Source organism: Pseudovirgaria hyperparasitica (assembly GCF_010093815.1).
Source record: "Pseudovirgaria hyperparasitica strain CBS 121739 unplaced genomic scaffold EJ05scaffold_13, whole genome shotgun sequence".
NCBI classification, from domain to species: domain Eukaryota; kingdom Fungi; phylum Ascomycota; class Dothideomycetes; order Acrospermales; family Acrospermaceae; genus Pseudovirgaria; species Pseudovirgaria hyperparasitica.
Window position 1 is genome coordinate 816,770 of NW_022985561.1, and position 23,753 is coordinate 840,522.

Below are 23,753 nucleotides of genomic sequence, written 5' to 3' on the forward strand. Positions count from 1 at the left end.
GATTTGTATGATTTGTATGATTTGTATGATTTGTATGATTTGTATGATTTGTATGATTTGTATGATTTGTATGATTTGTATGATTTGTATGATTTCCCGAAACGAAGTCTCTATTTGCGATTCCCAGTTCGTACATCCATCCATCCATCAATCCTACATAACCTGTAAGCATAACCCATGACCATAAACATACCTCAACTCCGCTGTGAAACATATGGAACCAGACGTTGAATCTAATATACTCCCCTTTTTTTTCCAACGCCGTAAGCCCTAGTCCTCTTCGCCTTCCAATCTCCAAGAGAATCCAGGACGTGTTCTTTCTTTTCTTTTTTTGGCTTTTTTTGTGTATCTGGCGATTTTGCGGTCGTGTAGTTTGTGATATGTATCGTTACAGAGAGCTCCACATCCTCGTATAGACTATCATCATTCATTTCATCTCATTTCATCACATTCCATCACATTCCATCCATCCATTCATTCATTCAAGCTCCACAACCATATCCCGCACCCGCGGATCTGCCGCGTCGGAGATATGCGTCACGCGCAACCTACAACCACAACAACCCACAGTCAGCAAAATGTTACAACACCCAAGGCGCAGGGAACGCGTTATAGGGAATTATAAGCTACACACCTGTCAAACAGCACCATGACGCGCGCGGGGTCTGGCTTGGGCTTTGGCACTGCTGCTGCGCGTTCTGCGGGGGCTGGCAGGATGGCGCGGGCGGAGTTCGTCGAGGAGACGGAGGCGGAGCCGTGGGTGTGTGTTGCGGTGGAGATGGAGGTGGTGCTTGTGCGAGCGGGGCGGTCGGATGGGGAGCTGGGGGGATGTGTTTGGGAATGAGCGGAGGAGGTCGAGGAGGAAGAGGAGTGGCGGGGCGGAACGATGGCGGTGGTGGTGGTGGTAGTGGTGGTAGCGGGAGCGAGGAAGTGGAAGAGGAGGACGATGGCGTCGGCGAGGGGGCGGGACCGGGACGGGGTGTCGAGGAGGGCGGAGAGACGGGCGTGGAGGTTGATATTTGCGGAAGCTTGGGATTTGGGGTTCGGTGGGAGGAGGGTGGGTTTGAGGGATGCGGCGAACGTTGGGGAGTGTGTGGCGAGGCGTTGGAGGAGGGTGACGAGGGGGGTGACGGTGGCGTCGAGGTCGTGGTCTGGGGAGACGGCGAGGGAGGCGTCGAGGATGGTGAGAAGGTGTTTCGCGCAGGGCGTCAGGGTGGATGTGGATAGGGGTTTTTTGGGGAGGGGAATGGTTAGGAGGCAGGTGATGAGGAGGTTTGTGGGCGCGGAGAGAGGGGGCGATTGGAGGGGTCGGCGAGTGAGGATCTTGATGATGGATGGGAGAGCTGGGGTGAAGGCGGATGCGTGCGAGGGACAGAAGTGGGCGATGTTGAAGACGAGCTTGAGCGTCTCGTTGAGGGCTTCGTCGTCGTGGCGGGAGATGAACTTATTCTTGGCGTGGCGTTCGAGGTTCTGGTGTTCGGATCAGATTTGTGGTGACGTGGCATTCAAGGTAACTTACATTGCTCATGTGGTCAGCAAGATGGAATTTGTCAATTAGTATGTCGAAGCGTTGGGTGGTGCCGTAGGATGTGAGGAATAGGATCCTCGACATGAGGAACTCATCGTCTTTTTGAGGCTTCTTCAGTCGGCGCACCGCTCTCTCGCTGTAGCCTAGGTCGACAAAATACTGCCGCGTGATGGGTTCGGCGAGGAGAGCGTTTGCCAGACATTGCAGGGCAGCTTTCGAGGTTGTGGGAGAAGTGCTGTGGAAAGCATGGTGTGTTATAATCTCAATCCCCTGAATCTGTTAGTAGATAGCACGGTAAACAACCCTTGGACATACGGAAGGGGTGAATATTGGCTCCGCATTCTTGGGATTCCGACCAAACACTTTCAGCTGTTCCATATGGGCATTGCGTTCTGCTTTGCGGTTAACGATGGAACTATCAAAAGCAGAGGATGACAATTACCGAATGGGAGAAGATTGACGTGGACAAAGTCATCACGGAGCTCTTTGATCAACTTTGTCACTCTGTATAGCTTCTCTAGGATGGTGAATTAGCTATTTTCTGGTGATTTGTGGGGTAATAGTGCAGCTCGCATACCCTCACCGGATACCTGGTCGTCAGTGATGGGCTCAGGCGGGTCAAAGTCCAGCATTACGGATAGGCAGTAGCAGTGCAATCAGGCTTGAGCATGGCATGAGTAGTGGATTGTGGCAGAGTCGAGATCACGGCAGTGAAATGGGATGTTGAATTCAAGAGGCGATGTAAGCCCGACGGTGCGGCGCAGCACAAGAATGCGGGCCGAATGAAGAAGTTCTGGGTATAGATGCTGATACCGTGCATGCAGGGTTCGATTTTGAGATGAGGGGATGGGGCAACAGATAAAGAAAGACAAGGCGGAAAAAGGTAACGAGTTGGAAGGACAGGTTATTACAGAACGACGGCCATGGTCTGATGAGTGAAGATAACGTTTGATGCAGGATGTACAGGAGTGGTCCGCTCATCTCATGTCCGCACGTGGCTAGGCTGGGCTGAAGAGTGCAGAGTGCAAGCGGCGGGAGAGCTGCATAGGAAGGGCAGGCTACAAGACGTTTCGGGCGGGAGTGTCAGACGGACGACGATGACTACTTAGGCTGAAGGCTTGCTGTGAGCGATAATCGAGGAGGGGAATGAAGCATGTGCGATGGTTTGTTAGTGGTTCGTTGGGGAGAAGTATGAACGAAAAAGGCCGGGAACAAGCGACGGGGGCGAGGTTAGTTCACAGTAGTCGACATCAGCCGCGTCTAGGCCAAATACTGTACTACTACTATTGTATGTGCATACGACACAGATGTAGATTGGGATTCGACTAGACTGGGACTCCTGGCTGAAAATGAGCTTGGCACGAAGTATCTCGCCAGTGTTGTGTTGTTGTTGCTGTTGCTCCTGGGGTGTGAGATGTTGGATGGATCTGGCAACACAACATACACATTTGGGGGTTGCATATTTGACGAGCTGATGAACGATGAACGAGATGCGGGAAAGAGGCCAGGGTAATGATGTACAGCGGAACGGGCAATTGGACGATGAGGGCTGGAGCAATCGATGCTCGTGCGTGTAGATATGTGTGTATATATATAAATATAGTTCTAAATATATCCATGTATATAGAAAATCAAGACATTCGTCATTGAGCGATAATCGAGGGAGAGAGAGGACGCTATCTGGCCAGTGGTGTCGATGTCGATGGACGTGATAGACGTGGAGAGGGAGGGAGAACGCGCCGAAATCGCGGCCGTGAGCAAATAAATACACAGCACGGCACGGGGCGCAGCAAGCGAGTAGAGGTAGCATTCGTCAACTCGGAAACCAACGCATACTATGTACGTATGTACATGTAGCATCATGCATTACACTATTACCGTCTTATTTGGGGGCGCGACTAACACTGGGCAGCCCAACAGACCCTCTAAGCGTTCCCTCTCGGTCCCTTACATACATTATTAGAACAACCACTGTGGCCATAACTATGGAGTATATCATTATCTTCCAAGCAGCAGTCCTTACCTCGCACTTCACTATCCCATTCACCCTCTATCTACAAAGGAGTGCATCTACCCCGCCTCTTCGTCGTCGTGATGGATGGGCCTGTCAACATCACCCTCCCCCTGGCCTCACGGCTCCCTCGCGCGCGTCTGACTCTGTCGAAACACGCGCGCCCTACACGATTCATTCAATCCCTCTTCCTCCTCCTCCACATCATCCTCATTCTTGCCCGCTGTTATTGTCGCCACGAGCAAGTCCGTGTGCGTCGAAAAAGACGCACCTGAGAAGCCGTGGTTAATGCACCTGGTTGCGTCCAAGTCGATACTACTGCGCCGTATCGACAATGACATCGTGACAATGGCTGTCTGTCTCTGTGTCGTCCCAAGAGGCCGCATGCAAGTGGCAACCAACATTAGTGAGCAGTAGCTGCTGCTCGTCGGTGCTGGGGATCCTGGCTCGCGATACCGATATCGATATCGATCACGCACAGCAGACCGGTAGCAGCAGTTGCCCATGCCTCAGCCCATGTTCAAATTTCCTTCCGCGCTTTCGTCAGCTTACTTGTTCGTATACTTCGACTTGTACAAGGAACGGCTGCGAGCGTCAGCGCGTGCGTGTACATGTGCGTGCGTGAATATGCTGCCTCAGGAAACACCACGCAGTCCTACATCGCCGACAAGGTTTGGGCGTGTGGGCGTGTGGGCCTCGCCGGGCTCACTGGTGAGACGTTTTGGCGGCCATGACTCTGGAAGACCAGAACGTCCAGCACTTCTAGCAACAATGATTCATCCGTTATTATTCAGGACGGCCAGTGTCATCTGGTGCGGCACAGACATCGCCACCGCCAATGCGTGCTCGTCCGGCGTCGCATCTAACTGGAGAGATAAAGGAAGGAATGTATCACTTGTGCGATCTCTGCAGCAGACAACAAACTGTATGTCCCAGTCAGCCTTCGGCTGGCAAAGACAGAGCACACTGATCCCCCACTTCGTATCGACTGCGTGCGTATGCTGTACGGTGAGGGTGTAGCCATAGCCATGTTCATCGACATGGACATGGGCATCAACAAGGGCATGGCTGTGTTGACAGGGCCTCGTAAGCCGCATTTCACACCAGCACTCGCCAGTAATATCCACAATTCGGTATGAGAAGCCAAGCAAGGCCAAGATCAAAGTAACATCTATTACTATCCCTAGTGACTAGTGGTGCTCCAGCTATCAGACGCCCCTCGCTCCCGACACCCGCCTGTCTGGCTGCCCCGTCTATCCCGAGTTCTCCTCCCCATCCCCCCCCCCTTTCAGGCCCTTCCCAAGCATCCTACACATCCTCCTCCCCAAAATTCAATTCGAGAATCCGGGGACAAATGGGCAAATATTAAACATCAAACTGCCCGCCCGACGTCTCTTCTCTCCGCCCCTCCCTCTCTCCGTCCCCGAGCCCAAGCTCCCTAATCCCTAAAACTCTATTCTCATTCGCCTCGTCCAGCCCTCGTGCTTTGACTCTCTCACTCACACACACTCTCTCTCTCTTGATTCATACATACATACACTCCACGCCTGTCCCACATCTCATACTCGTCCCTCGACTCTGTCTCTCTGCTACATCCTCTACAGTCGTCTGATGTACTTCTCTCCTTCATGAACGCCTAATGGCGAGTTCCTCCTCTACTTCGTTCCCGTCATGAAGACCGTCACGAATGTATACGCTGTCTGCGCCTTCGCCGCCCTTGGTACGCTATCTTGTTTGCTCCCGTATGCCCCCCATTGTGCGCTGACTTCGTTCTAGGCGGCTGCTTGTTCGGCATGGACATCGCAAGCATGTCAGGTGTGCTTGGAACCTCGGCGTACAAAAACTACTTCAATCATCCACGAAGCTTCACCCAGGGCTACATCACGGCCTCCATGCCCTTGGGCTCCATCTTCTCAACTCTCGGTTCGTCTTGCATGTCGGATCGCTTCTCGCGCAAAATTGCCATCCAGTTGGCCTGCATTCTGTGGATCATCGGATCTGCGTATGTCTTGCATAGTCTATCAAAATGTCCGACGCTGATTATTCTCCGCAGACTCCAATCCGGAAGCAATGGCGTCCCTATGCTCTGCGTCGGACGTTTCGTTGCGGGCTTAGGTGTTGGTATCGCCTCTGCGGTCGTGCCTGTCTACCAGGCCGAAATTGCCCCAAAGGAAATCCGAGGCCGCGTCGTGACTTTGCAGCAATGGGCTATTACTTGGGGCATCTTGATTCAATACTTTGTGCAGTACGGTGCCTCTCACGTAGGCAATGGACCGGACTCTCCTACTCAAAGCACCGCTGCTTTCCGCATTCCGTGGGCCCTCCAAACCATTCCCGCTTTCATTCTCGCCATCGGCCTGTTTTGGTTTCCCTATTCTCCTCGTTGGCTCGCGGGCCAGGATAGGTGGGAGGAGGCCATTATGGTGCTGGCTGACCTGCATGCCCACGGTAATGTCAAACACCCAAAAGTCCTGGCGCAGTACCGCGAGATTGAAGAAGCCCTGCGATTCGAGAAAGAGGTGGCCGCCGCGGGCTGGAGCGGCCTTCTGGACAAGAAGATTGCGAAGCGCGTCCTCAGTGGCATGTCCGTCCAGACCTGGGCTCAGCTCTGCGGCATGAACGTCATGGTAACTTTCCCCAGTTCCCTCTCTTCATGGTCAATTCACTAACCAAACCTCCCAACCAGATGTACTACATTGTCTACATCATGGAAACCGCAAACATTGGCACCCCCCTCCTCACAGCCTCCATCCAATACATCATCAACGTCGTCCTCACCCTTCCCGCAATCCTCTACATCGACACTTGGGGCCGCCGTCCCACGCTCCTCCTCGGCGCCCTCTCCATGATGGCCCTCCTCTTCACCTCCGGCGCCCTACAAGCCATCTACGGCACGCCCACCACAGTCCCAGACTCCGACCTCTCATGGCACATTGTCGACAACGCGCCCGCATCGCGCGGCGTCGTCGCCTGCTCCTACCTCTTCGTCGCCACCTTTGCCGTCTCCTGGGGCCCCGTCTCCTGGACATACCCGGCCGAAATCTTCCCCAACCGTGTGCGCGCCAAGGGCACCAGTCTGACGACAGCAACAAACTGGGTGTTCAACACCGTGCTTGCGTTTGCCGTGCCGCCGCTGCTGTACCGCATCGGCTGGCGCATGTACATCCTCTTCGGCACCTTCAACGCCATCGCCTTCGTGCAAGTCTTTTTCACCATCCCCGAGACGAAGCAGTTCAGCCTCGAGGAGATGGACGCCGTTTTCGAGGGCCCCGCCTGGCGCGGCCCCAAAAAGGAGAGTCGGCTCGATGATCTCGAGCTGCAGATTGAGTGCGGCGTCGTCGATGTGCGGGGGCCCAAGGGCTTGGATTGGGAGGATCGCGGCAGTTGGGAGGGCAGCTCGAGCATGTCGAAGGGTGGCATTGGCGTCGAGACCACAGTGGAGATGCGCGAGAGCTGGGTGGATAGTGGTGGTTGGGCGGGGCCGGGTCGTGCGCTGTGAGACGTGCGTCGGGTTCCGGGTTCTGGGCATGGCGTTTTAGGCAGAGGATACCCATTGTCATTCACTCACTCCTTTCTTTGATCTCTCTCTCTCTCTCTCTCTCTCTCTCCCTCTCTTTCTCTCTTCCTCTCCCTCTCTCGGTCTCTGACATTCCTTATACGGCGTTGGTAATGCCGAGATGCGAATAAGCACGTGGGCGGCGCGTTTGTTTTCCTGTCATCGTATAGTCCCTTGGGGGGGTCCGACATCTACCGACCTGCGTACAGTAGATTGTACGTCTGCTCATATACCTACACACATGTATAAATATGAGTCATGAACAACAATTCGTTCCTCATCTAATAACGCCTCGTAGCTCACACACTTCCACCTGTAGCTAAAAAGGAGATGCATCCACGGCGATCTACACTCTTCATTTGTCCTCAACTCTCTCACTTACAAGCATGAATGAATGAATCATGACGATGAAATCGATATTTAGCAAGTTTGACATTTCAAGTTGAAGTTTTTTTACCATGTCTATTTTGTCCTCGACTACAATTCTTCATTGCGTGCATGGTGCATTGCGTAGATCGTAAATCAAATTGCGAGTCAAGGTTGCAGTGCTTGGCTTGAGATTAGAATATGCACCACCACCCCACCAGCACACGTCCTACCCCCAACATCTGCATTTCTCGATGCCCGACTGCACAAGTACTCCTTGCCCTAGTTCATATCGTTTCACGACCAGACATGAACCTAGGTATTCTGATCATGAAGATCGAAACAGTAGGACCGCAATCCAAAAACCCGAAGGCGTTGAATACTATATACATTACCATGCACTATTAAACAACGCTGTTAAAGCCTTACGCCTGAACTTCACAGGCCGGTTTGATCTTCTCGCCGCTCAATCATCTCACCAATCCAGATTCCTAGCACAGCAAAACCAACAAATGACGAATGCCAGGAGCGTTACAGAATATTGCGAAAGACTGAAGAGAAGATCCTCTCTCGATGACACTTTATGCAGTCCAGTTTGTTATCTATCATATTAGTCTTTTCTCTCTTGGGGACTGCGATTAATGTAGTGCAGACATGACTATATTAGTATGGTATGGCTATAAACTGACAACATTGTCGAGTTGATAGCGTGGCAGTATGCTCACTCAACATGCCGACGCTTCTATTCGGATTGATAGACGGCTTGATGAGATATGCCATCCAATACCGACGCCTCGCCTGGCCAGACTCCGTGTCACTCCGGCTTGTCGTCGATGAAGACGATTACAAACCTCGTGTATAATGCGAGCCCAAGGCACTTCCAACGCATCAATCAAGCGGACAAGAAATATTGTCCCCGAATCCCCACGGATATATACCGAATGTGAGACTTGTGCCAATATCGGGCTTGTAGTGTAGTGGTATCGCGCATCCTTAGCATGGATGAGGTCCTGGGTTCAATTCCCAGCAAGTCCATTTTTGCTGGCACGTTGATTCTCATGTATGTTTTGGTTGTCGTGGAAGTGTTTATATTCTTATTTTATGGAGATATGTGTGGTTGTGCGGGAGGGATTTTAAATGGGTTGGGGACTAAGCGATAGATGGGTGTGGCCGTGCGTGTTCGACTTGAACGAGAACATTTTTATTCATTTCTTTACCCGACTTCTGGTTTGATGGTTAAATGTTATATTGGCTCCAGAGACAGAGGGTGATAACGGTGGAAAGAATAGGATGGAGTTCTGTATCAATGTGACTGTTCTGTCGCAGAGAGGAAACTTCGTGTCATGATAATTGAGTGTTCATCGGTAAAGCTCTTTATAATAACTTAGATCTACAGAAGGCAACAACAGAAGGCGACCACAGAATCAAGAACTATCTATATTAAAGCGTACATTCTAGATCCAATCTCGACGTTCGCTCGATTTCTCGATTATGTCAAACCTTGAAAAACGGATTCTAGACTGCTAGCGAAGCCTCCTCTCGCCCACGACCATCTATTATTAGCACCAAAAACTTAAAATCACGGGTCTTACTACTACACCCCTTAGCGAGCCATACTCTAGGAGAGTCAACTCCATGAGCTCGAGCTTACTAGTTTACCATCAAACGTCGAGTGTGTATGATGCTCATCGGTCACTCGGTCACTCAGCCACGAATTGCATGACTTGAAGCCAATCGTGCATTTCCGACGGACGCGTCTTGGAAGCTCACCCCCCTCCCCCCCCTTCCTTATGCCTCAATCAGTAGTAAGTAGCGTTGGTCCGGGGTAGTTATACCTAACCCTCTAGCAAAAAGTTCAAAGGTTACAACAAGTAAACCAATATGACCAAGCAAAGAATTAATTAATCAGCGACTGAGCATGTACACTGATATCGTACGATATGACCACTCATTCACGGACACTCACTCTGTCTGACTGGCGGGGAGCGGAATGCTAATATCAAGACTAATAAAGTGTTATGTCGCTGTTCTACACCGCAGGGAAAGTAATTGTGTAAAGAAGCTGTCGGACTTCGGTCCGTTGTCGAGGTAGCAACAATAGCTAAGGGAAAAAAGCTTACATTAGTCTTGCGCTAGACCTGAAGTAGGTAGGAGAGATGGGGCTCATCTTCGACGCGTCAGGTCACCATCAAATTTAAACAGTTCATCACATACAGTATGTACCTTTAACGCGCGAGGTGGGAATTTAGGATTCGATAGCTGAATGCGATTGGTGACATATCCCACCAGCCCAGTGTTGTGGTACATGAGGAGTGAGTATAGTAGGTCCATCCTATTGGAAAGCTACACGCGTCACAACCCAATAGTGCGATATCGAATTAGGTCAGAATCCTGAAGTCGAAATGCTGTCTACATATCACACCGGTCTCATACAGAGTGACATTCACAAACATCCTGCTACTATGTCTATCTATCCCTCACGACACAGTCAACGTGGCATTTCCCCGGAGATCCTCGCTCGAACTGCCAATCCAGACCACGAAATCACCAGGTTCGACGGTGTACTTCATACGGATGTCCCAAACACCCAACTTGCTCACATCAACCGGAATCTCCACAGTCGTCGTTTCTCCGGCCTCGATAAACATTTTCTGAAACCCCTTCAGCTGCTTGTTCGGAACCACAACCGACGCAATCACATCCTGGACGTAGAGCTGCACGACTTCCGCTCCGGCCCTCGAGCCGGAGTTTGTCACCCGGACTGACGCCGTTATAGTGTCAGACGCGCTAGCTGTCTTCGATGAAAGCGAGACGTTTGAGTAAGTAAAGTTAGTGTATGACAAGCCATAGCCGAACTCGTAGTGCGGGCGAGGATCACCCAGGACATAAGCGTGTCCAAACACAAGGGTTCCGTTGTCGGTAACATACCCCGGCTCTGGATATTGTCGCGCGGAGTTCAGATAATCATAAAAAACAGGCAACGTGCCGACGTCGTATGGTATGCCGACGCTCAGCTTCCCCGAAGGATTCACTTCACCGTAGAGTATGTCAGCGATAGCGTTTCCTCCCTGTTCAGAAGGGTAGAACTGTTGCACCACTGCGGCTGCGTTGTCGCTGATCCATGGCTCGGTTATCGGTTTCCCAGACACGTAGACGACAATCGTGGGCTTGCCAGTCTCGATGACTGCTTGTACGAGAGGGCCCATCGCTCCGACCAGAGACAGGTCAGCTACGTCAACATGTTCGCCGGTGGTGGCGTTGAGCCCTGCCCAGAGTTCTCCTTGATCCCGGGACCATGTGCCGACAAAGACGACGGCGACGTCGGCTGCCGATGCAGTTGCGACGGCCTCCGAAAATCCGGATTGATCTGCTGACCATCTTTCGCAGCCTTGAGCAAAAGTCACAGTACCAGTGGATGCGTTTCGGATGCCTTGTAGAGGTGTGACTGCGTCAGGATTGTACTGTGATCTGAAAACGACGTAGTCGCCGTAATTCATGAAATTAGACATAGGCCCGATGACTGCGACGTTTGCATCTTTAGATAGCGGGAGGATGCTATCTTTGTTTTCGAGGAGAACGATGGATTCCGCGTCAAGTTTGCGAGCAAGTTCAACGGCTTCGGGAGTGTGTATCAATGATGCAGTCTGGCTGCTTGGTACACCAAGATAGGGATTCTCGAAAAGGCCCATCTCGAACTTTACCCTGAGCAGACGAGAGACAGCAAGGTCAACAGTCCCGATGTCCAGCTTCCCAGATTCGACCAAAGAAGGTATAGAGCGGAAATTGAAGCTCCCACCCCCCATCTCAACGTCATTGCCAGCTGGTAAAGCGTACGTTGTGACAGCATCAGAGTCGATCGGATTCGTTGCGCACATCTTGAACGAGTTGCATAATCTGTCTGTTCCACCGGCATCAGACATGACAAAGTATTTGTAGCCCCACTCGTCGCGCAAGATTTCCGTCAATGTATGATAATCTGCCACAGCTGGAACACCGTCGTATGAATGGTACGCAGACATGATACTATACGCCCCGCCATCAATGATAGTCCTGTGGAAAGACGGCAACCAAGTCGTTCGAAGTTCACGCTCGCCGCCATGAACAGGCCCTGTGTTGAGACCCTGCTCTGGAGCACTGAATCCAGCAAAATGCTTCACCATGGCGCTGACATTGTTCGACTGTAGCCCCTTGACAAAGTTGTATCCCATCTCTCCGGCTAGATAGGGATCCTCGCCGTAGGTTTCTTCGACACGCCCGAAGCGGAGCTCGCGGGCTAGGTCGACCACGGGAGCAAATAATTGATTGACCCCAAGGGCAAGAGATTCCTGAGCAATGACCGCGGCCATTTCTTGGATAAGCTCAGGATTGAAAGAGCAAGCAAAAGCAATCGGACTGTTGAAGACGGTCGCATTGCCGATGAGGAAGCCGTGTATGCCTTCAGACTGTACAAGCGCCGGTATGCCCAAGGTTGTGTTCGCGATCAAGTAGTCTTGCGCTTTCTTGGTGTTTTCTGCGATCCATTGCTGCGGCACCGCATAGCCGACATAGAAGCTTCCCTGCTTGTACTCCATGTTTGCTACAAGACCGGAGTAGTTGAACGCATTTGTTGAGGAATTCATCCAGTTGCCGATGTCTCCTTGCATCAATTGAGCCATCTTGTCTTCAATTGTCATCCGAGAGAGCAGATCAGCGATTCGGGCATCGACTGATGCAGTCGGGTCCTTGTAAAGCACACCGCTGGTGTTGTTGATGGTGTTGCCATTTCCGGGTTGCTGCGCTGCTACAGTTGACGTACACGCTACCCATAGGGCAAGCGGAATAGCTGTGTACCACATCTTGATGAAGGACCTAGCAATAGCAAGATGCGTGACCAGGAGTGAATGACTGTATACTTATTCTCTGAGGATATGGACTTGAGTAGGCCACTGCAACCGACTTGGTCTTGCACAAGCCGCTACGCAGCATCATCCGTGGGTCAAGCTTGCCCTTGATGCAAGATCCTCGCTAAAGTCACCGCCCATGACACATATTTGATTGATGATGGGTTTGCATTGGTGTCACGGAAGTTTTCTGAAAGATCTCTGTCTAGGGTGTATCCTGATAGTGTGGAGGAGTTGCGGCGAACATCAGCAGGGTCAGAAGCGAGCCGGATTTTGGGTCGAACAATACCCAGGAGGCATAATAATTCATGATTTGGCAAAATTGACCGGGATAGATGCAGGCGTGTCGTTCAGTATATGTCGCATGGAATCGTGTGGAGAATCGAGGTCAGGTGAAGAGATGTTGACACTCTGTAGCTATCGGTACGTTTGTCGAACTTTGGATCACGGTAGTCCTATGGGCGGATAATTCTGTCACCTTGCAACTAACAACCCCGCAGCATAACCATTTTCGATTTGGCATCTTCTCCATATATTGCAAGATATGTTTTGGCGCCTTACTCACTGGGCCAATCAGATTCACTTCGTCCGGCAGTCGGCCTCTAGTTTTGATGCATGTATACCGCCCTGACACAGAAAGACACGCTCCGCAGGCATGGAACCACCGGGGTGGCTTTCTGGTCTCCAAGTATCTTTTGACATGGCTTGGAGGATGGCATTCAGCCGAGCATGGAGGTTTATATACTCGGCCTAGCCGTCAGCAACGTTGAATACATCGCTGTTACATCCAGCTCTACTTCAAGCACCAGGGAAAGGGACCGAGAATGGGGAGACTTTTCAATATATCGCTTGCCGTGTTTGCGGCAACGGGGTCGTTTCTTTTTGGTTATGACTCTGGTCAGTCTTGACAGTCTTATAGAAACACAAAAGACTTACTTTCGTTCAGGCGTGATGACGGATGTCATCCAGAGTCCGCACTTTCTACAGACTTTCAACACGGTCCCAACGTCTCCTATCATCGGTGCTATCAATTCCACATTCAGTGGTGGTGCCGTGTTTGGGTCTCTGATGGGAGGCTTCACCATGGACCGCTTCGGACGCAGAATGACCATCTTTGTGGCTGCATGGATTTGTCTCGTGGGCGCCGTACTTCAGTGTGCCGCACAGAACTTGGCCATGATACTGATTGGCCGCATATTAACTGGTGAGCCTGCTGTGAGAGTAAATAGATCCTGCGCTCACATGAAGAAGGCTGGGCGGTCGGTCTGATGTCCATGTCTGTCCCAATCTATCAATCAGAATGTGCGCATCCACGCGTACGAGGCCTCATTGTCGGATTGACCCAGCAGATGATTGGGGTGGGATTCATCATCTCTACTTGGGTAAGCTACCTATAAGTCCACCTTTTTACTATCCACTCACATCAAATAGGTCGGATTTGGCTCTGCACACGTTCCCGCGACAAGTGCTTTCTCCTGGCGCTTTCCGTTAGCCTTTCAGTGTGTCCCCTGTATTATCCTGATAATCGGTCTCTTTTTCTTTCCCGAGTCGCCCCGCTATCTAGTGCAAACCGATCGTGAGGATGAAGCGCTAAAGGTTCTGCGCAAGCTTCACTACGATGGCACAAACGATGACTGGATTGATGAAGAATTCCGCGAGATCAGACTGACTATCCAAGCGGAGAACACTGTGACAGAACCTGGTTGGTTGATCATGTTCCAAGTACCGACGTATAGACGCCGCCTTGCACTTGCTACCTTCATTCAAGTTTTCACCCAATTTACCGGCATCAATGTCAGTCGAATCTGTTGCCTAGCCATAGAAGTGCACTGACGGAAGTCATAGGTCATTGGTTACTACCAAACAATCATGTATAAGAACCTTGGAATCGAAGGCAATCGAAATTTGTTGGTTACGGGCATATACAATTGTGTTGGTCCCGTCGCCAACTTGATCTTCATTATATTTATACTCGACCGCGTCGGAAGAAGAAAGCCACTTCTCTTTGGAACAATCGGTATAACGCTCGCCCTGATGTGCGAAGCTATCATCAACTCTCAGTTTGATAAAGCATCATCACCGGGTCAAGAACACAATCTCGCGATAGCCGGAGTATTCTTCATCTTCTGTGTGTCGGTCATATTCAGCTGGTCCTTCGGGCCTTGTAGTTGGGTGTACATGTCCGAGATCATGCCTTATCAAATTCGAGGTCGTGGCAGTGCTTTTGCAACAGGAATTGGGAACTGGCTTGTCTCAACGTTTTGGTCACAAGTATCTCCGATCGCGCTTGGAGCCATAACTTGGAAGTTCTACTTCATCTTCTGCGCTTTCAATGTTCTGATTACGTTTCCCAGCATCTGGTTCTTCTTTCCGGAGACAAAGCAATTATCGCTGGAGGAGATTGATCTCTTGTTTGGAGACCGTGCGCTGGGTACTCTTCCAGAGAATCTGGATGATGCCAAGGGAGCGTCTGAATCGGTTCGGCAGGTTGAGGATACCGAAGCGTAGGGGTGCTAAGTAAAGTTCATCCATCGATGTTCTCAATAATCAGAATGCTCATGAGTCTAACTTCTTGATTGGATGAAGAGGATTTGTAACCTATACCATGAAAGTGAAGATCTGACCCACCGGAGGCCCTCAGCAGATATGAATCCATCAATCACATGCTTCAAGACATTCCCTGACAGATATTCACTGTAGAGACAATATTATACCCCGCGCTGTCCACGGGTAGGTCGAGTCGTGCAGCATTAGCGGGTAATACTCATCCATGCAGCAGGAGCTATCCTTGTCACTACAATCGATCCGTCTTTGTGTTTGACCGCACAGGCAGTAGATGACTCCGGATAAACTCGAATCGGCTATTTCACACAAACAACTGCTGAGGACTTCAACATTCTGGACATAGTGAGCTCGTGAACAAGAGAGTCATTCTCAGCTTACATCATAGCTTGCTCACTGTCCACTGCCTACTAATCAACATTCAGGAAGTGTTGAACTCACCATGAAGTTCCGCGATGGTATGCTGCGATTGCTTCGTCCTAGAAGACGACGATGCATTCTGAATGAACACTGACCTGCCACAGGAATGTGGCTCGTCGCCGCAGACAAGACCGTTCAGTATGCCGAAGATATCCATACCATCACGCCCTCACAAAACAATCGCTCCTTGTCACTGTTATGCCCAACTCGACACATTCGGTCACGTGGCGACACACTCAACTTAGCAACCATGAGTGTCGACATTACCGCCGAATTCGACGGTGTGATATCTGTCGAAGTCGCTCACTTCCGCGGCGCACGCAAAAAAGGGCCAGACTTCGAGCTGTACCCTGATGGTAGACCTGATGGTCCATCGGAGCTACTCAAGGACGACAAAGGCACAACATTGACCAGTGGACGCCTTGCTGTGACTGTTGGTCCCAACAAGGACACCTTCGATATCAAGTTCCACGAGTCTGGTAATCCTGGTCGAGACTTGACGAGTCTGCTTAGTCGAAGCGTGGGTTTTGCATACACTCCAGCGCTCACTTCACCGAAGCAAGTGGAAGATCTGGTGGGAGCTGGTATCAAACACTACATCTTCACACAGACAGAGCTGGGAGTCGGCGAGAGTATTCATGGTCTTGGTGAGCGCTTCGGCGCTTGGAACAAAGTTGGTCAGAGTATCGAGGTCTGGAATGAGGACGGCGGCACCAGTTCGGAGCAAGCGTACAAGAATGTCAGCTTCTGGCTCAGTAACAGAGGCTATGGTGTGTTTATCGATACACCGGATAAGATCGAGCTAGAAATTGGAAGCGAGCGGTCATGTCGCCTACAGACCTCTGTTGAAGGCCATCGCTTAAAATGGTATATAATCTACGGTCCAACGCCAAAGGAGGTCTTGACAAAGTACTCCATACTCACTGGGAAAGCTGGCAAGGTTCCCGCATGGAGTTTTGGCCTTTGGCTATCAACCAGCTTCACGACAAACTATGACGAGGCAACCGTCAGCCACTTTCTTGAGGAAATGCAATCTCGCCAGATCCCTGTCGAAGTCTTTCACTACGACTGCTTCTGGCTGAAAGAGTTCCACTGGTGTGACTTCGAATTCGACATTGCCGCGTTCCCAGATCCAGCTGGATCGATCAAACGTCTCAAAAGTGCGGGATTGATGCGTAAAGTCTGTGTGTGGACGAATCCGTACCTGGGCCAAGCATCCCCCATATTTGCGTACGCTGCCGAAAAGGGGTATCTACTGAAGCGACCGAACGGCGACATCTTTCAGTGGGACTTGTGGCAGACAGGTATGGGCATAGTCGATTTCACGAATCCAGCTGCCAAAGAGTGGTTTGTCGGGTGTTTGTCTAAGCTGTTCGATCTCGGCGTAGACTGCATCAAGACAGACTTTGGTGAGCGTATTCCCACACGCGATGTTGCATGGCATGACACGAGCGTCGATCCTTCCCGTATGCACAACTACTACTCTTTCATATACAACAAATGCGTTTATGAAGCACTTCAGTCACGATACGGCGCAGATCAAGCTGTGCTCTTCGCACGCACGGCCTGTGCGGGAACGCAACGCTTCCCACTCGTAAGTCCATATTACTCCGTTGTGTTATCCCATAACTCACGCCAACAGATCTGGGGTGGTGACTGCGAGTCCACACCTCCTGCCCTTGCCGAGTCTCTTCGTGGCGGTCTGTCCATTGGTCTGTCATCTCACACATACTGGTCCTCAGACATCGGCGGTTTCGAGGGCTCCCCGCCACCCTGGATCTACAAACGTTGGGTCGCGTTTGGACTTGTCTGCTCGCATTCGCGTCTGCATGGCAGTAACAGCTACCGTGTACCTTGGCTGATCGACAACGATTCCAAAGAGAAGGAGAATTGTACTGAAGTTCTAAGGACGTGGGTTCAGCTGAAGAGACGTCTGATGCCATACCTCTTCGCGCAGGCACAGGAGAGCGCGGAGAAGGGATGGCCCTTGAGTGTTCGTGCAATGGCGCTAGAGTTCCCTGACGACCCGACCGCGTGGTTCTGTGACAGGCAATTCATGTTGGGGAGTCAGTTACTTGTCGCGCCCGTTTTCAATGAAGATGGGAGCGTGGAGTTCTACCTTCCTCCGGGACGCTGGACTAACTTCTGGTCTGGAGAGATCGTGGATACGCCTGGATGGAGGAAGGAGTCCCATGGTTTTTTGACATTGCCACTGTATGTGAGAGACGGCACCTTGTTGGTGCTAGGGAAAGAGCCTGCCGAAACTGATACGGAAGGGTTTGCGTATGACTGGTTGACTGACGCCGAGTTGAGACTTTACTCAACGAAGGAAGGTGATAAGGCGAGGCTGGTTGACAAGAGCGGCGTGGATGTGGGAATTCTTGAGGTGGGTGATGCTGGCACTGTAAAGGGAATGGACTTGTTGAAAGGCTCACCTAAGGTTGCTCACATCGTGAAGGAGTAGCATAGCTATGTAGCAGACTTGTCAGTGTAGGTCAGACTAAATCATAGTTTCCAGAGGCGCCTAGTGCTCTCTCAAGTCCTGCAAAAAATCCAATTATATCTCAGAACTTGACTATCGACTGTGTTTTCAGGTAAGGGGTAGGAGGTGTCTTCTTGGGTAGCTAACGGAGGATCGTAAACGGATTGTCTGTCTGGCTTGTTCAAGGGGTCCAGAGTGTAGAGCATGCTGTTTTACACTGGTTCTCTTCGAGCCAGCGACATGGCGACATATCGTATCCCGATAGTGAGACAAAAAGGTTTCCGTCATTCCTATCATGCTTTCACACGACGAGTCGGCAATTGCATCTACTCATACGTTTCTCCCTGCGACATGGACCGTTCAGCTCGATCATGCACAGCTAAGGAACTCAAAGTTCTGGTGACAAAACAAGAGCGTCCATACGCGTCACGATGGAGCCGGTGACATTTCACTAGCAGTAATGGTGACTTTGTACACTGACCCTCTCTTTAACTATCACAGAATCCATCAAAACCACACTTTTCCTAACTTATTTTGGCCCATGGCAGACATATGCACGATATGGCCACCACACCACCGATAGATACGCTACATTCTTCACCGAATTCATGCCACGATGCGAATCAGACCCCTATATATATACCGCCCGGAACTACCACATTCTCATCCTTCCCCACGAACAATCACATCCGACTACTCTGATCCAGTTATCCAGATCCAGCTAGTCAGACACAGCTACCAAGATCCAACAATTCACCAACGACACCCCCAAAACCCGCATTCTACCTCAACATCGAAAAATATGTGTCTCTTCAGCGTCCAACGCTACGCCTGCGGCCACGGCCGATGGACCAGAATCGGCGAGCGCTGCACGCATGCACCCTTACCTGCCCCACCCGTCGTCGACGACGATTCCTATGAGGAGAACATGTGTCCGATCAAGCAGGTCGAGGAGGAGAGCAGCGATTTCGTGTGTGCGCTGTGTGAGAAGATGATTTGCTATGGGGAGCGGAGCGGATGGGATAGGGGCAGAGAGGGCAATGAGGGGTTCCAGCGGTGGTTGTGAATGAAAATTGGTGCGCCGGCCATGTAATGCGGTCTGGGGATATTGTAAAGGGTTTTTGAGGCGGCGTTGGTAATGAGTGTTCTTTCACGCATGCTTGATGCTTGCTACGTGCTCAGAGCAGGATGTAGCATTCGTGGAGGTAGCTAGCTACGCAGCAGGCAATCCTCTCTTGACATATTTACCTTTTTCACATCGAATTCCCTACTCCAAGGACACTTTTGCAAACATCCAGCTTTGGTTGAACGGAACGACGACACACAGGCCCAGAATGTGCATGTATATCTATTGCCGCTACAGCTGCAACCACGGTAGATGGATCCTCACTGGCGAACGTTGCTACAAGGCCCCGGTGCCGTCACAGCCGGTGCTTGATCATTTGCTTTGCGACGATGATCTCTGTCCGGATCGCGAGGTCGTGGAGGAGATGGAGCTCTATTTTTGTGGGGTGTGCGATGGGTATGAGCCGGCGTGGGACGGGCCGGTTAATGATGATGATGTTTTGAAGTGGTAGGGGGAGTCGGAATGGTGGGTGGACGGTTTCTGTTTAAGGTTCAGAAATGGCATGCTTGTTGCTGAATTCTGGTTGCTAGTTGGACGGAATGTTTTCTGTCTGAAATCAAGCTTCTTCTTATTCGGCTTCATGGGCCGCAAAGGCTTGATTTTGTCATAGGCTAGCGTCTATGCATTAGATTCAATGATCTGGATCAGATTTGTCGTGTATTTGAAAGCATGTAAGTCTCTCGTGAAGCAGAGCACGTCATGCTTGTCAATGCAGAGTGTCTGTGTCCTGTGAGATTGTGACGTGTCGTTGACAAGCTTTAACAGATAGTCAAGACTTCTCTATCAGGTCTTTGGTAGGCTTATAGCCATGATCGACCAAGAAAGAGCACAGGGAGTGTATGCTTGACATCTTGCTCATGCAGAATGCTTGGGAGCACGACACAACGAGCTGAAACCTATATGGAGGATGTGATGATACGAGGCTACTAGTATACGATGACTATGCATGCATGAACACAGTAGCATGCACTAAGAAGTGGATCGGTGTGGCTGCACAATATACTGTACAGATGGGATGTGGCTGTGGCTGTGGCTGTGAACGTGGATCAAACCATCATGGTTGCCGGGCTGCCGTGGCGTGTTATCATACATTATACATCTGCAGAACGTCGGTAGTGGCTGTTGCAAGCAGGCTAGATCTCGAAAGCTGGCGTTGGCGGGCCGGGTTGTTGTCAAGTGTTAATGGAATAGCGAAGCGAGGGGATAGAGAGTCTGCGAGGGACTAGAGTCTGCGAGGGTCGAGATTCGGCATGAGGCGTTCTATCTCATCTTAAAAGCATATTTAGGGCCGCCAACGGGCCGAAGCCCAGCTAGCCCGAGAGGCACAATAGACGGCAAACAAGAGTAACCAGGTCATGATATTACCCTGACACTCAAGTACGAAGAGAGAATTCAGCAACCTCGAAGAAATGTCATACATAGTCAGTACAACACGTGAAGATGATTACAGTGATTCGGCTGTTGTGAATGGGGAAGGGAGGTAAAAATAGCAAGCGAGGGAGGGGTCCATGAGCCTAAAGTAGACTAGCGCTGTGGGGTCAAGGGAAGGCTGAGCTGGGGGCCGAAGCTCCCGCATGGGAGTGCTGAGTCATCTTGGAACCGTGGAACCGGGTCCGCGTCTATTTGGGCTTCTCCATCCAATCATCGTCGATGAAGAACGGCTTAGTAACAGTAGCGTGCACAAGATTGCACAACGTGGCCGGGGGAATGTTGCAGTTACTGCACAACTCAGGCGTCCAGCTCTCTGCATTAATATATCGTACCATCATCTTAGCTGCATCTCTTCCACCAACAACATTGGCTGGTCTCAGTGCACAAGCTCTGCTAAGCCTTTCACTCGATGCTGTCCATCACCGTTGTCGAGCCAAAACTTCCATAGTCCGCCAGTGAGAGCTGCTCTCGCCTGAACGCCCGGTGCTTCCCACGAGCATTGCTTGCTGCACCATGGCTGTGAGGGTCCATGGTCAATATCTTCCAGGCTTCAGCCTCGCTGGCTCGGGGGCCATTCTTTTGCTTCCAAGGCTACACCATATCTGCCAAAAAGACAGCCCCAAGCAATCTAGCTAGCACACCCTGCACCATGCCTTCTTGGGCTTCCCGCGTACGAGGTGCGGGGACCGTGCCGTTTCGTTAAGAACTGTCGTCTTTCCTCGACCATCACCTTCACGTATCCCTCACTTCACACCCGACTCTCGACTCTCGCTCGTTGTGATCCACGTGCGGTAGGAGATACCGCCATATCTCTCACGATGCCCACAAAACTCCCACATTTCAACTGGTATTTTACCCTTCAGCCTTGCGGCTGGTCACATACGTGTAGCTACTAACACGCGTTTAGGGACTCACACAAGTTGAAGAAGCGGAGATACCTCATCCTACCGTGGATTCAAGATCCCACCTCCGGCGCCATACAGGAGACAAAGAATGGCCGCGCAACTCTGGTATTCGCCCAGCGCCATGAAGCAAATACTACGGAACTCTTCTTTGACCTGTTCTTCGTCGCAAACTTGGCGCTCTTCACTCAATACCATTCAATCACCGATCACAAAGGTTTCTTGACCTATATCGGTATGCCTAGTCCGTTTTCTATCGACTGCCAACATGCTAATTAGTTTACCAACAGAATTCTTTGGTCTCATCTGGGGAACATGGTTCTCCATAACTCTCTTCGACGTCCGCTTCGGTCTCGACTCTGTATTCGAGCGTGCCTGCAAGTTCGTACAGTATGCCGTTTTTGTAGTCTTCGCCTTGGTCGGATCCGAATTCGAACCAGGCAGCAGGTCTTATCTTCCCAAAGACAACGTCAACTTCCGCATCCTCAGTTGGGCCTTGTGTGCCAGTCGCGCGCTGCTCATGATCCAGTACCTGGTTGTGCTCTACTTCGTCATGAAGCGTCGCTATCGAAGGCTGTATTTCCCTCTAGCTCTCAACGCTTTCTGGTACCTTGTCACCGCCACCGTGTTCGGCGCAATGAGCGCTGCCTTTCCCAACACTGGAAATCATCATCCTCACATCTACTTGATGTGGTACGCTGCCATATTCCTCGAAATTGTCTGCGTCCTCTCTGTCTCGACCATTTGGCGCACCTTGAGTTTCAAGCTTACTCACTTGGCTGAACGTATGAGTCTATTGACATTGATCATCATGGGTGAAGGTATCATTGGAATCACGAAGACGGTTTCGATTATCCTCGCCAAGGGGCCGGTTTTCTCATACTTCGGCCTGGTCTTGTGCATTCTATTCATCATCTTCTGGCTCTACTTCATCTACTTCGACAACACTCCTCGTGGCCACTTTGGAACCATCCGTCAACAAGTATGGGCATTCCTCCATTTCCCATTCCACTTGTCCGTCGTTGGTATCGTTGAAGGCGCCCAGCAAATTGTTCGCGCACGTTACGTGATTGACGGCGACAAGAAATTTAACAAATCTGCTATGCAATACTGCGTCAAAGAGAATCTCGATGGTATAAAATTGCAGAACAAGCTTGCCGAACTGATAAGATACTACGACTTTCCCTCCAAGGCTCAGTCCAACCAATTTTTGCCTGACATATACGAAAGCTTGTATGCTGTTGGTAACCACACCGACATCTGTAGTCCAGAAAACTCCGAAGGCTACGTCAATGCTAATGGCGAGATGATTGCCTATCCCGATGAACTCTGGTATCTCTGGGAGAAGACGATTTCCGCAGTGTACGCCGGCACTGTGACAGACAAACAAGTCCCCGACTTCGACGACGCCTTGACTTCCTCCATCAGCGCATGGGAGACGGCTTACAGCTACTTCTGGGGCGCCCTCGGACTCCTGGCCTTTACAACAATCCTAATGTTCTTCATGTGCCGCCGTTCGAAGCGAGACATCTACACCTACTTCGGCATTGGCGTGCGCGTGTTCGTCCTCGTCATGGCCGCCTTCCTGGGCGGCTACGCCGCCGCAAACGACGACTTCTTCACCAGCTTCATGTACTCCTCCGCCGTCGTGCCCACCGCCATGGCCTGCCTCTTCCTCATCGTCTTCGTCGACTCCATCGGCCGCGGCCTGTCCAACTACGCCCTTAGAAACACCCACAAGGACATCATCGACGACGAGGCCGAGGCCATGGAGCACGACCACCTGCACGGCCACCACCACGACCACGACGGCTCAGACGACGAGATCGAGCTCAAGCCCCAGGCCCACACCCCCGGCCTCCAACAACAACACGAACACTGGTACGGTGGTGTCGCGTCGCCGCCTCTGCCCGGCCCGGCACCGTTGGGCTACAGTGCGGTGCAGAACCCGGGCACGCCTGGCACGCCGGCCTTTCACCAGGAGCATACCGCTTACGGCGGTGCATACAGCCACGAGAGAACACAGAGCGATACCATAGACCCCGCGTACGGCCACGCGAGGCACCCAAGCGACGCATACGATAACCCGGACTTTAGACGCACGAGTGGATTTGGCGGCGGGCCAGCGATGGCCTGATCTGAGAGGCAGCTCCGACATGACGAATACTACGAATCTCTCTTCATTCAAGCCAAGAGAAAAACCATGAATGTGTCTTTTTTCTTTTCCTCCAAAACATCTCATATATACCCCTCAACGATGACGTGTGTGGTCTACCTACCTACTGTCCATATAACTTCGGGGGCATTCTTTTTTTGATAGCGAGCGGATGCATTTGGATCAGGCGCGTTGGGTATTGCATTATTATATGTTTTCAGATGCATTACTGGAAGAGTTTATGCGTCGGAGCGACGCTTCTATAATGATATATTATCACTACGATATATTGTATGGACTTATGAATGAATTCGAAGTGCTTTCTAATTTGCAT

At 51.1% G+C, this 23,753-nt stretch overlaps 7 protein-coding genes and 1 non-coding gene across 8 annotated transcripts; 6 read left to right on the forward strand and 2 right to left on the reverse strand.

The window, feature by feature from the left end:
- Window positions 1-411: 411 nt before the first annotated feature.
- Window positions 412-2,598, reverse strand: EJ05DRAFT_106659 (uncharacterized protein). Its single transcript, XM_033738979.1, has 5 exons — window positions 2,106-2,598; window positions 1,971-2,045; window positions 1,844-1,920; window positions 1,520-1,798; window positions 412-1,470 (listed from the first exon to the last, which is right to left on the reverse strand). Exons 1-5 carry the CDS (start codon window positions 2,158-2,160, stop codon window positions 610-612), a joined length of 1,347 nt encoding a protein of 448 aa, XP_033598035.1. The 5' UTR covers window positions 2,161-2,598; the 3' UTR covers window positions 412-609.
- Window positions 2,599-4,885: 2,287 nt separating this feature from the next.
- Window positions 4,886-7,071, forward strand: EJ05DRAFT_106692 (general substrate transporter). The gene is made up of 3 exons (XM_033738980.1): window positions 4,886-5,259; window positions 5,316-6,166; window positions 6,226-7,071. Exons 1-3 carry the CDS (start codon window positions 5,211-5,213, stop codon window positions 7,036-7,038), a joined length of 1,713 nt encoding a protein of 570 aa, XP_033598036.1. The 5' UTR covers window positions 4,886-5,210; the 3' UTR covers window positions 7,039-7,071.
- Window positions 7,072-8,424: 1,353 nt separating this feature from the next.
- On the forward strand, window positions 8,425-8,496 carry EJ05DRAFT_t62. The gene has a single exon. It is a non-coding gene; the product is annotated as a tRNA-Ala (tRNA).
- A 1,223-nt stretch (window positions 8,497-9,719) lies between these two features.
- Window positions 9,720-12,699, reverse strand: EJ05DRAFT_478560 (glycoside hydrolase family 3 protein). Its single transcript, XM_033744483.1, has one exon. It carries the CDS (start codon window positions 12,294-12,296, stop codon window positions 9,939-9,941), a length of 2,358 nt encoding a protein of 785 aa, XP_033598037.1. The 5' UTR covers window positions 12,297-12,699; the 3' UTR covers window positions 9,720-9,938.
- Window positions 12,700-13,165: 466 nt separating this feature from the next.
- EJ05DRAFT_488332 (general substrate transporter) lies at window positions 13,166-14,849 on the forward strand (the record flags this gene model as incomplete). The annotated part of the gene is made up of 5 exons (XM_033745700.1): window positions 13,166-13,238; window positions 13,288-13,545; window positions 13,593-13,723; window positions 13,773-14,135; window positions 14,187-14,849. The coding sequence occupies 5 exons, from the start codon at window positions 13,166-13,168 to the stop codon at window positions 14,847-14,849; spliced, it is 1,488 nt and encodes a 495-aa protein (XP_033598038.1).
- A 270-nt stretch (window positions 14,850-15,119) lies between these two features.
- On the forward strand, window positions 15,120-17,886 carry EJ05DRAFT_467758 (uncharacterized protein). Its single transcript, XM_033742857.1, has 3 exons — window positions 15,120-15,361; window positions 15,428-16,917; window positions 16,966-17,886. The coding sequence occupies exons 1-3, from the start codon at window positions 15,346-15,348 to the stop codon at window positions 17,785-17,787; spliced, it is 2,328 nt and encodes a 775-aa protein (XP_033598039.1). The 5' UTR covers window positions 15,120-15,345; the 3' UTR covers window positions 17,788-17,886.
- A 382-nt stretch (window positions 17,887-18,268) lies between these two features.
- EJ05DRAFT_540286 (uncharacterized protein) lies at window positions 18,269-19,382 on the forward strand (the record flags this gene model as incomplete). The annotated part of the gene is made up of 2 exons (XM_033749591.1): window positions 18,269-18,775; window positions 18,993-19,382. The coding sequence occupies exons 1-2, from the start codon at window positions 18,422-18,424 to the stop codon at window positions 19,380-19,382; spliced, it is 744 nt and encodes a 247-aa protein (XP_033598040.1). The 5' UTR covers window positions 18,269-18,421.
- Window positions 19,383-20,735: 1,353 nt separating this feature from the next.
- Window positions 20,736-23,740, forward strand: EJ05DRAFT_478564 (uncharacterized protein). Its single transcript, XM_033744484.1, has 3 exons — window positions 20,736-21,209; window positions 21,270-21,499; window positions 21,555-23,740. Exons 1-3 carry the CDS (start codon window positions 21,181-21,183, stop codon window positions 23,399-23,401), a joined length of 2,106 nt encoding a protein of 701 aa, XP_033598041.1. The 5' UTR covers window positions 20,736-21,180; the 3' UTR covers window positions 23,402-23,740.
- The last annotated feature ends 13 nt before the right edge of the window (window positions 23,741-23,753 follow it).

Excerpts from the sequence above, each read along its gene's own strand:
- EJ05DRAFT_106659 (XM_033738979.1), bottom strand. The coding sequence starts at position 2,160 with ATGCTGGACTTTGACCCGCCTGAGCCCATCACTGACGACCAGGTATCC. Across the intron at positions 1,799-1,843 it reads AGCCAATATTCACCCCTTCC|GGGATTGAGATTATAACACA; the intron begins GTATGTCCAAGG and ends TAACAGATTCAG. Across the intron at positions 1,471-1,519 it reads TTGCTGACCACATGAGCAAT|AACCTCGAACGCCACGCCAA; the intron begins GTAAGTTACCTT and ends TCCGAACACCAG.
- EJ05DRAFT_106692 (XM_033738980.1), top strand. The coding sequence starts at position 5,211 with ATGAAGACCGTCACGAATGTATACGCTGTCTGCGCCTTCGCCGCCCTT. Across the intron at positions 5,260-5,315 it reads CTGCGCCTTCGCCGCCCTTG|GCGGCTGCTTGTTCGGCATG; the intron begins GTACGCTATCTT and ends ACTTCGTTCTAG. Across the intron at positions 6,167-6,225 it reads TCTGCGGCATGAACGTCATG|ATGTACTACATTGTCTACAT; the intron begins GTAACTTTCCCC and ends CCTCCCAACCAG.
- EJ05DRAFT_478560 (XM_033744483.1), bottom strand. The coding sequence starts at position 12,296 with ATGTGGTACACAGCTATTCCGCTTGCCCTATGGGTAGCGTGTACGTCA.
- EJ05DRAFT_467758 (XM_033742857.1), top strand. Across the intron at positions 16,918-16,965 it reads GAACGCAACGCTTCCCACTC|ATCTGGGGTGGTGACTGCGA; the intron begins GTAAGTCCATAT and ends TCACGCCAACAG.
- EJ05DRAFT_478564 (XM_033744484.1), top strand. The coding sequence starts at position 21,181 with ATGCCCACAAAACTCCCACATTTCAACTG. Across the intron at positions 21,210-21,269 it reads AAACTCCCACATTTCAACTG|GGACTCACACAAGTTGAAGA; the intron begins GTATTTTACCCT and ends ACACGCGTTTAG. Across the intron at positions 21,500-21,554 it reads AGGTTTCTTGACCTATATCG|AATTCTTTGGTCTCATCTGG; the intron begins GTATGCCTAGTC and ends GTTTACCAACAG.